Source organism: Grammomys surdaster, unplaced genomic scaffold (assembly GCF_004785775.1).
Source record: "Grammomys surdaster isolate TR1022 unplaced genomic scaffold, NIH_TR_1.0 554, whole genome shotgun sequence".
NCBI classification, from domain to species: Eukaryota; Metazoa; Chordata; class Mammalia; order Rodentia; family Muridae; genus Grammomys; species Grammomys surdaster.
In genome coordinates, this window is record NW_021604973.1 from 377,399 (window position 1) to 388,279 (window position 10,881).

Below are 10,881 nucleotides of genomic sequence, written 5' to 3' on the forward strand. Positions count from 1 at the left end.
CTCCCACACCCACTCTGACTTTTCCACTACCAACCTAGTCTCTGCCTCCCTGCCAGCCTTCTAGAGAAGAACCATGTGGAAAGACCACCTTACAAATAATCACTAGCCATTCCAATAATTGTCTGACATCACCTGCAAGAATCAAAAATAACATCTCCCCTGTTGCAGCGTGGTACTCACCAAAGACACCAGGCTGCTGCACACACAGGCAGAGAATGAGCCTACCTTTGGCCATCCTGCACCTCCCTCTACCTTCTAGCCTGGCTGGGTGGATTGTGCTAACTTCAGCACTGTGTGCTGTGGGGGGACTCAGGGAAGGACCGGGAAGGACTTTGCTGAGCAAGGAGAAAAAGAGTTTGGTGTGTTTGATTTGGTTTGTAGTTTGCCCTGGGGAAATCTGAGCTGGGTTTCTGAACGTACCACAGAATGTGTCATCAAGACAACAGACCACATTCTCCAGCTTCGCTGGCTGACTGGGAAGCTGGAAGCAGAAGGCAAAGAATTCTGACTGCACTGGGCAGTGGGGGCTGAGATGAGAGGCCCAGGGTCCAAGTTTAGGGGCAAATACCTTCAAGTCCCTTTCTGGTTCCCAGATCTTCTGGCTTTGAAGTGATTTCAGGTTCCCTCAGGGGTGACCCACCAGATAGGCTAAGCACATGTTTCAGTGGTCAACATGTAAGGGACACTCAAAAATGAGAAAAATTATTTATGGAGGAATATAATGTTTCAAAAACAAAAGCCAAGTAATTACTCCTGTTCTTCACTTTATAGCATGGGATTGCTTTTGACTTCAAGTTCACACACCATACTTTTCCAGCACTTGTTGTCTCAGAGTCCCCATCTGTCACCTTGTTTTCAGAACACTTGTGCCCAAACGTTCCCAAGCCCACCAGTATGGTCCCTTGGTCCCCTATAAGGAGTTTCTTTACCCAAGAGTTCTGAGCCTGTAAGTTAGGAATGTAATTCTGTTTGTAGAGTGCTTATCTTGCCTAAAGTCCTGGGTTTAGTCCCTAGCACTGCATAGACCAGGCATGATAGTACACACTTGTAATCCCAGCATCTGGGAGTTGGAGGCAGGAGAATCAGTTCAAAGCCATCTTTGGCTACATAGTGAGTTTGGAGCTAGTCTAGGAGAGATGATGCCAATCAACCAACCAACCAAAAAGTCCTGAGCCTACATACAGCCTTCTATCCTCTCCATCCAAGTTCATGATGACCCAGGCAACAGAGTCTGACAAAGCAGTGTGACCTGCTGTCATTTGACTCTTAAGTCCTCTAAAGGTCTATTTATTAAAGGCTTGGCGTCTAGCTCGTGGTGCTAAGGGGAGGTGCAAGCTTTAAGACATGGGGCTTAGTGGGAGAAGTTAGGCCATAGGGCCCTAGCCCCCTCTTCTCCTCTGCTTTGCCATGCTCTGGGGTGACTGACAGAGCTTTACCACATACTCCCCACCCAAAGCAGTGACAATGAGCTGAAAACTTCTGAATCGCGTATTTTGACCATTCCTCTTTTTTAGTTGATTATCTCAGGTAATTTGTCACAAGAACAGAAAGTCAAGCAACACACTTCCCAACCTTTCACCTATTACAGCACAGAGAAGAGCAAGCCTAGTCTCTAACTAACCTAGGCTCTGCCCAACACATACCCAGAACAATTACCCAAGGCAGCAGTGTGTCTCAGCTCTGCCATCTACCACAGACCCAGAGAGGCAAGTTAAAGTGATCCTGGTCTCAGAAATGTTGCTGTCCCACGATACTGCATGTAAACATATTTAACCACATAGAAGTTTTTATCACCATCCTCCTCCTCATTACATAGCCCTGTCTGTCCTGGAACTCACTATGGAAACCACACTGGCCTCAAACTCACGCAGATCTAACTGCCTCTGCCTCCCAAGTGCTGGGATTAAAGATGTGTACCACCAAGCCCAGCTAGTAATTTTTGGAGACAGTCACCAAATAAAGAGATATTTTTATGAAAGCAGGCCTTGTGGCATCATTCAGCACTATATTAGCCGTCTTATACAGGGCTAGTTTTGTGGTAGGAATACAAGCGGATGGAAGGACCAGGAGTTGAGATGCTCTGCCACTACTTTCTAGCCAACCCAGGATCTATATCCATCTGTAAGATGGGGACACTGACCTGTGTCCAGCCTGCTTTTCAGTACTGCAGTGAGAACCATACACTGGTGAAGGTGACTAACGAGTCCCTTATAAATAGGGGGACCATATCATTTATTGTCTGCAAGCTGAGGCATTTCCGAGAGAGAAAAAAATGTGGTGTTAATAACGCTGCTAGGAGAGATACAACTGTAGATGGTCCCAGGTAGGAGCATGTGTGTTCTGTAAGGGATGCTCAAGAGAGCAGCATGGGGTATCGTGAGAATGGTACCAAGGCTCAGAAGACCCAGATTTTAGTACCAACTTCCACCCTTACTCACGGAACTTCCCTGGCTGTCTGTGTTGAGTGACGCTGGGACAAGTCCTACCCACCACACCCATGGGGCTGTTACACAGAAGTGAGACCCTGGCTGTGGAAGGATTCAGCCCTGAGGAGCTCTTCCTCAAGCTGATCTCACACTTCCAAGCCAAGGAGATTCCCTGGCGAGATGGGGCTGTACCTCTGGGTGGGCGTAGGCTGCGGCCGCATCCCTCTGCAGTGCTGAGCGGATGTCTGGCATGCTCTCTAGGATGTTGTCAGAGCAGTTCTCCCTGCTTCGCTTATTCAGCTCTGTTCGGATTTCTTCCACGTCCTCTTTGATTTGCTCATTCTCCTTGGTGAGGTTTTTAGAGACTTCCTGAAAATGAAGTAGTTTTTGAAAGGGGTTACATTAAAATGTTTTGAAGACAGACAATAGGTAACGAGCAATCTTGAGCTACTCAGAGGCAGGACGGCTTGGAGCATGGAGGTTTGCCTCCATGGAGATGGATCAGAGAGTGGAGATGAGGTGTGGGGGTGAGCTCAGAGTGGGTGATACATAGATGTGGGGTGGCTCAGAGGATGGAGCCGAGAAAAGACTGGGGCCCATGCATGTGCCTAGCCCTGTCCTGGGAACCAGTGACGGGTACCCAGGCAGCATTTCCAGACGCCCAACTGCTAGAAATACCCAGACTGCCACAGCTTTCCTATGAGTACCCTGCCATGGCCAGGCACCCAGCTCTTTTTGGTTCTTTGTATACGGTGTTCCTGCCAAGTGATGAAGAAGGAAGGATGCCAGCGAGTCCATTCACTTGCTAAGTGAATCAGTCATCTGGCGTATGAAAGAAGAGTATGGGGTGATTTTAAAAGACTGGATTTACGTTGCTTGTCTATGGGCACCAACCACTCATCCTTGCCCTTTGGATCACTCACATAGAAAATTAATAGGCTGACCTCAAACTTTCCTATCTGTGCCTGAGGACAGCTGCCTGAAACGACCCACGTTGGCAGTTGCCAGGCACTACTCCTGGCTCACACCAGGAAGAATCAAAGCCGTATCTTGGTCAGCTGGCACAGAGGGGGAAGGAAAGGCTCCAAATGCCTTCAGAGTCCTCGTCTCAGGGAAGTGGCTGTTGTCATTGAGAAGAGACACGGCTGCAGATTCTCTACATGCCTGACAAGACGGTCAGAACATCCAAGTGAAATGTGGAAGGCAGGGGGCAGACCTGAGACCTGCAGAAGGTGGGCATAGGTGGGATCTGAGTCACGGAGATTCCTCTGTCCTGTAGTTAATTTTAGAGAAAGTGACTTCATAGAGCCCCAACCTTGTTCAACTGTGGTCTTGTACTAAGGTTTCCATGAGTATCTAAAATGTTCTACTGGGGCTTTTGCAGAGAACCTGAGATCAGTTCCCGCACCCACATCAGGCTACTCTGTATTCTGTATTATTCTGAAGCTCACAATTCCCTGTAGCTTCAACTCCATGGGGATTTGCCACCTCTGGCCTCTTTGGATTCCTGCATTCCTATGTACGCACCCACACACAGACACACTGACAATTCAAAATAACAGAAGTAAAACCCTTTAAAATGTCATGTTGTGGAGCTAGCAACATAGCTCAGCAAACAAAAGATGCTTGCTGATGACCTGGGTTCAATTCCTAGACAGGAAGTTGCCAAAGCTGGCCTTGTGCCTGCTTTGTATCCCAGGCTAGCATTGAGCCTGCTCAGTATCCCAGGCTAGCATGGAGCTTGTAGTCTTTTTGTTGCAGCCTTTTTATTATTATTATTATTATTATTATTATTATTATTATTATTATTTATTCCTTTTTAAACCCAATATCAGTCCTTCCTCTCCTCCCAGTACCCCTCACACAAGTCCTCCCCTCCATTCTCCCTTGTGGAGGCAGAAAACCAATCACTGTTAAGTTGTCCTATGACCTGCACATGCATGCTGAGACATGTGCACATGTGTGGGAGTGTGTGAGAGGATCTGTGCATGCTCTCATGCATAATAAATAAATAAATAAATAAATAAATAAATAATAAATATTTTTATAAGACAATGTTGAGGACGTAGCTCAGTGGTTGTAGATGCCTTTTCTATCTTTCATGAAGCCCTGGGTTCCAACCTCAGCTCTGAAAATAAATACAATCAAATGTTTTGTGTAGCCAGGGCTGGTGGCTCAGGCCTATAGTCCCAGATCCACAGAAGGCTGCAACAACAAAGAGAACAGGGACTCCATAGGAAGACCAACAGAGTCAGCTACCCTGGACCCTTAGGGCTCCCAGAGACTGAACCACCAACCAAAGAACATACATAGGCTGGACCTAGTTCCTTTGCACAAATGTAACAGATGAGCAACTTGGTCTTCTTGCAGGTCCCCCAAACAATTGGAGCGGGGGCTGTCCCTAAGTCTGTTGCCTGCCTGTGAATCCCACGACCTTAACTGGACAGCCTTGTCTGGGCCTCAGTGGGAGAGGATGTGCCTAGTGCCACAGGGACTTGATGCACTGTGGGAGGGGAGGTGTTTGACACCCAGAGGGGGACTTTCCGTTCTCAAAAGAGAAAGGGAAAGGAGAATGGAGGGGAGGGCTTGTGTGAGGGGTACTGGGAGGAGAGGAGGGCTGATACTGTGTTTTAAAGGGAATAAATAAATAAGTTTAATGATAATAATAATAATAAAAGAAGGCTGAAACAAAAAGACTACAAGCTCAATGCTAGCCTGAGATACTGAGCATGCTCAAAGCTAACCAAGGATACAGATAAGGTTAAAGGCCAGCCTTGGCAACTTCCTGTCAAAAGAGCTGAGGATGCAGCCCATAATAGAACACTTGCCTAGCATGTGTGAGGTCCTTGGTTCAACACCCAGTACCACAACCACACTCATGCAAGATCAAGGAAAGTTAGATGCTGGATGTGATCACCTTTGGGCCCTGTTTTTGAAGTTGGTAAGGTTAGTAGAGAAAGAAAGGTAGTAAAAGAGAAGATGTGCTTGCTCTTAACCTTTTACCAGACATGGGGAAGCACAAAAGCTCAGACATTTCCAGCCACAGCCCTGAAGCCTGGTGACGGTGCTACGAATGTCCTCGAAGGAAGCCTGGATGGCTCAGAGCCAAGTTTCATATATCCAAGAAGACGGTGACACCCAGACAGTGTGGCTCCAAGGCTCCTATGAGGGTCACCCAGCAGATTCTTGTTAAAATTTCCAGACTCCAAAATGGTCAGCGCAGCATCCAATGGCCATTTTGTCTTGAGCCCTCAAATGGCTCGCCGTGTTCTCTGGTGCTTAGCCCAAGCCAGACTCTAAATTGCACAGAATCAGCTGTGGAAGCTACAGTCTGTGAGAAAGGGTCTCTTTTGGAGAACTCACCCTGAGTGAGCATGTGTGGTCTTTCCTGCCAAGCTTTCAGAGGCACAGTGGTTGGAACCATAGGTTAAGTGTCCAGCTCACGCCTCACTGCTTGCTGTGTCCAGCTCTGTGATCTTAGGCAAATCAGTTAAACTTCCGCTGTATCTATTTCCCATCAATAAAAAGCTGACAGTACTAACACTTTCCCTATCCATGACTATGAGGACTGAATTTATTTCATCTGAATGAAGGAAAATACTAGGTCATTACTGTTCATAGCATCATCACTGGAATGGACTCCAGCAATCAGGTCTGTCTAACCTTTCGTATTACAGAGATGCTGCTGAGGCCTACAGTAAGGATGAGATTTGGTAGTTGTCATTTTAAAACACTGGCAGAAGGCTAGTAAGATGGCCTGAGGGTAAATAAAGGTACTTGTTTCAAAAAACCGGGAGACATAAGTTCAAATCTCAGAATCCACATACAATTGGAAGGAGAGAACCAACATCACAAAGTTGTCTTCTTCATGTGTGCTGCGGCATACACATTATGACACACATTCACAATCATAACGAACAGTAGCAGAGCTGACCGACCAGCCTGCTGGCCTCTGCTCCTGACATTCACTTACTGGATCGCTAAAGGTACCCAGCCAGTCCCGCCAGCCCTCAGCGGTACCAAGCACTTAAAAGATGCCACAGCATCCTTACAGTTTGCTTCCACATTCACCAAAGGTCTTACATTCGTGCATCTGCTGAGCAACTCAGGATGCTGGGCTCCCACAGATCCTTACTCCTCAAAGTATGGGCAAGACACCAGCACGCAGGAGCTTGTCAAAAATGCAAATCACAGGCCTCTCCCAGACTTGCAGAATAAGAACCTGCATTTCCCCAAAATCTCCAGGTGTCCACCTGGGAGTAATCCCCAGGTTTGCTAAATTCACCCGGGAATTTGAGGAATGCTCCCTTAAAAAGAAGCTAGAGGTAGCTCTAGAAGGAGTGAAGTGGGAACGAGGCTGTTTGTGTCAGCCAAGGTCATCCCAGGTGAGAGCAGAAAGGTTCCTGGTCTCTGAAATCCATAGGAACCAGCATAGAGCAGTTTTTCCTGCCACCGCTTCTTATCCTAAGACAGAGAACACAGCCTGGCAGTGCAGAGGCCAGCTGTGGAACATCTTTGTTAGTCCATGGACGCTGAGGGCCTTGAGGTGGCTTAGTGAGCAAGAACAGTGAGGAACTCTACCTGGGGAAGATGAGGAACAGATCAAACAATGAGAAAACAAGACCAGAGAAAAGAATTGAGCAGATACAATGTAACATAACAGCGGCCAGAACTGACCCCCACCGAGGTCAGGGACAACACTCTCAGGGTGCTGAGTTGTGTTCTCAGCCCCAGAACTCCACCCAAAGTGCCATTACTTGGAGTGCTTAGGATGGTGGGGCATGAGGGCTGAGTATCCTCATTCTGTGAAAGGCAGCCCCTCTGATTTCTGAGCACCCTGAGCATGTGCTTCCAGTGCAGTACACTCTGTGCGGTCACAGCAGCCCACAGGTGCAACTTCTCTCTCCCGCCTACCGGGGTCTCAGGGGTTTGCTGCCCGTTGATTTATAGTCTCCAATCCCCTTTCTGATTTCAGCAAGGCCATTATTTGGGATTTCCACAGAGGAGGGTTTGAGGCAGGCCAGCTCTGAAAACCCAGAGGAGCTGTATAGTTAATTTCCCTCCTGGGAACAGCAAAGCCTGTTGGCCGCCTGAATAAACATTAGGCTGGAGGTGGCATCACCCTCCATCAGCAGGTTGGACTGAGCCAGCTGATGTCCCCAGGGCAGGAGCAGCAGCTGCCCCTTTGTGGCTATCTCCACTCAGACACCTCCCATGCATGGCTGCTGGCCTTCCCTAAGACTCTGCCTTCCTCACACCAAGGGCCTTTTGTGGGGCACTTCTTGGAGATGTGGGGCATGGCATTCACCCACTCAGAGTGTTTAGGATCCTGCCCTGGCAAATAAGTGAACTGCATGATCTCATGCCTTGAGTTCTTCCCCTCTGGGACAGCTGCGACCATGACATTTATGATGTATACAACTTGCCTCATGGTCGACTCATGGAGAGCACATTGAAGGCAGAGAGAAGGGTGCCTATCTGGTTTAAGCCAGCACACTACATGGTCCCTGCCAAGGATTCTGGCACGGTTAAGTGGAGGGTGGGAAGGGAATTGAAAGAGCAGGCATCCCAGAGGGCTGGACCAGAAGGCTGATCACAATGAAAGATCTGGACGCCTGACTATGAGTCCCTACACGAGGCAGAGCTAGGGAACTGAGGAGTGTTCACTGAAGAAGTGTCACGTGCTAGAGAGACATGCAGTTAGGCATGGCAGACTGTCAGCTAAGAGCAAGCCCATGTGATCAGATGGGTAAAGGTACCAGTGCTAGCCGTGACTAGAGGTACAGACAGCACAGGGAGGAAGCATGTGAGCTGGGCAGAGTCCCTGGGCAATGCAGAAACAGCACATAGGTGGAGCTGGGCTCAGCATGGGCGTTCATTTGAGCATACAGCTCAGCAGTTGGGCAGCAAACTCTTTGGTGAGGTGTAGAAGCCAGTGCACCCAAACCTGCACACTGGTGGGGCATAGGGAAAGAGTGTCCTAAGGGTGAAAATTCTACCCTGAACTTTCATAGCTATTGGACGAGGGTGGGCATGGTAGGTAGAGACAGAAGGTACCATCGATGCCTTGCTTACAACAAAGATGTTAGAATTGAGGAGAAAGGTGGCAGAGCTCTGGCAGCTCTCTATGGCCTTGCTTTTAACCAGAACCAAGAAGAGGATGCAGGGAGAAAGGCTCTGGAGTTCCCAGCCAGGCTATATAACTAAGCCACCAATGAAACCTCTCCAGGCCATTTGAAGAAAGGATGAAGGCATCCACTGCACCCAGCCTTGCTACAGAGAACAGACAAAGGGCTTAGTGCTTGGGATGAATCAGGCCTGGAGATGTATAGGTGATGCTGAATGACCCTTATAGTCATAAAAGCAGATACACAGATGTGAAAGGAAAGAAGAGCTATGGTTGCTATGACTGAGGCAGGGAGGAAAGAAAGAACCTTGAGATACATAAGATACTTGTAACAGCTGAGCCAGGCTACATGTAGGCCAGACTTTGCTCCCAAGTCCTGCAGCAGGCTACCTGGAAGACATGGCTAGGAGCACACCAGGCTCAGGGACTGATGATAGCAAGCTTGAAGAGGTCTTGAAGTAGTATTGCACACATGTGTTGAGGTGAAGGGGGTCTACTGTCTCCCCCCTCTAAGCCCTTGGGTATACAACTCAGAGCAGATGGCCAGGGACAGCCACCCCAGCTGACAGCTGTCTCCCAGCTCTTAGTAAGAGAACTGGGGTGAGTGGGAAGAGCAGCTGGGAGCAGCTGATGCTCCTGATGGCAGGACAGAGAGGCTGTGGCCCAATCCTTCTGACCACAGCTGGTGGAACAGCAGACACGGGGTAAGGGAGCCACCGGCGGCTGCTCTAAATCCTTCCCCGACTAAACAGCTGCTGAACATCTTGTGTGTATCAGGTGCTGCTGAGCCAGGACTGGGGAACAAAGAACACAACTACCCAGCTGCCCTCAGGAGACCCCAAACTTGGAGTCAGACCAGATAAGTCCCAGATCCCCAGGGGAAAGTTTCTATGTTAGTCAGAAGCCTCAGACACCCCCAAAACCAAGCCATATGCTCCCTTATATCCTGGCAGCTATGTGCTATTCCTAAGCCAGCAGATGGAAGGCTGACTCCTATACCTTTAGCCAAGAAGTAAAGATTGCATTCCATAGTAGCAAATTAGATTTGAAGCATATATAACCCCAGGAGAGGTGATATGTTGGCTTGAACTCATATTAAGATGTAAATTAATTAAGGAAAGCTGAAATGTATACTGGAAACATTGCTGACCCTCTGCCTTTTCAGAGGGTACTCTGCTGGAGATGACTTTCCTCTCCAAAGCCACACTTAAGGAAGCCACAAGGGAGGAAAGACTGCAGAGAGCCCCTCTGAAGAGGCAGTTTTGATCACGAGACTGAGCACTTGGGGTGTTTTGATGGGTGGGAGGTAAGGCCAGAGGGTCACTTGGAAAGCAACAGTTTCCCTAACTCACTGCCAGCTTTGCACAGGTGAAAATTACATTTTCCTATTAGTTAGTGCAAATATATATCCCCCTTGAGTAAGGAGTGCTCTTCTGATGATGCCTTCTGAGCCAGAAACACAGAAGCCAATAGATCTTTAGATTTCAGGGAACCTCATCACTGCCTGAGCCACGGTATCCTAGGGAGAGGGCTAATTCTGAGCCTGAAACCCATCAGAGACTTTTAATAGTATCTGGAGAAAATGCTCCATTTGCATACAGTGCTCCCTGCCCCCATACTCACCTGTGCACAGGGTCAAAAGAAAAGCCACACACCAGGAGGGCCAGGGCTCAGCAACAGAAAACACATAGGCATGCACATATTTCGTTTTGTTTCTTTGCTGTGGTTTGAGATGGTGTCTTAAGTCAACCAGACTGAACTCCCTATAGCAAGGAATTATCCTGAGGCTGGGATTACAAGCAAGCGCAGCTTGCATCGTGTGTTTTACAAGTATGGGATATACACTCACACTTATAGAAATGCATATACACAATCATAGTCAGGCATATCTAAATACTTAAACAAAAGCTTTTATAGGTGTCCTTCGTTTATGTGGTGGGGGCTCCACAGAGATTTGCATAGTTTATGGAAATCTTATCCCATAAAGCCTCCACAATAGAGCTGGTTCTCTCAACCATCTTCCCTCCGTTCTGTTCTCTGCCTGTGAATAAGTATGACCCTGGAAGCAGTATCCTGTACTAGATGTCATAGCCTATGCTTCAAATCCGGAGCCTTTAGAATCTATCAGGCTTAGACAGTCTGTAAGTCTCTATGTCCTTTGTACACCTGCAGCTCAGGATGAAAATCTTTACTTATGTTGACTCAGTGCCAGCCGGGTCTGTGTGAAATGGACAGGGTTTGTTTTTGTTTTTGGAAACTATAAGTTTCCCTCCTGAACTTCCAATCCCCATCTCTCCTGGTATCTATGTCCTGTGTCTAGCTACCTCA

General features: G+C 48.0%; 1 protein-coding gene across 2 annotated transcripts in view; it reads right to left on the reverse strand.

Annotated features, from left to right (window-relative positions):
• Nucleotides 1-10,881, reverse strand: part of Olfml2b (olfactomedin like 2B) — a 34,909-nt gene that overhangs the window by 14,620 nt on the left and 9,408 nt on the right. For both annotated transcript variants that reach the window (XM_028781836.1, XM_028781835.1), the window contains exon 4: nt 2,619-2,795. In XM_028781836.1, the coding sequence (XP_028637669.1) occupies nt 2,619-2,795 (177 nt within the window). The remainder of the gene's footprint in view (nt 1-2,618; nt 2,796-10,881) is intronic.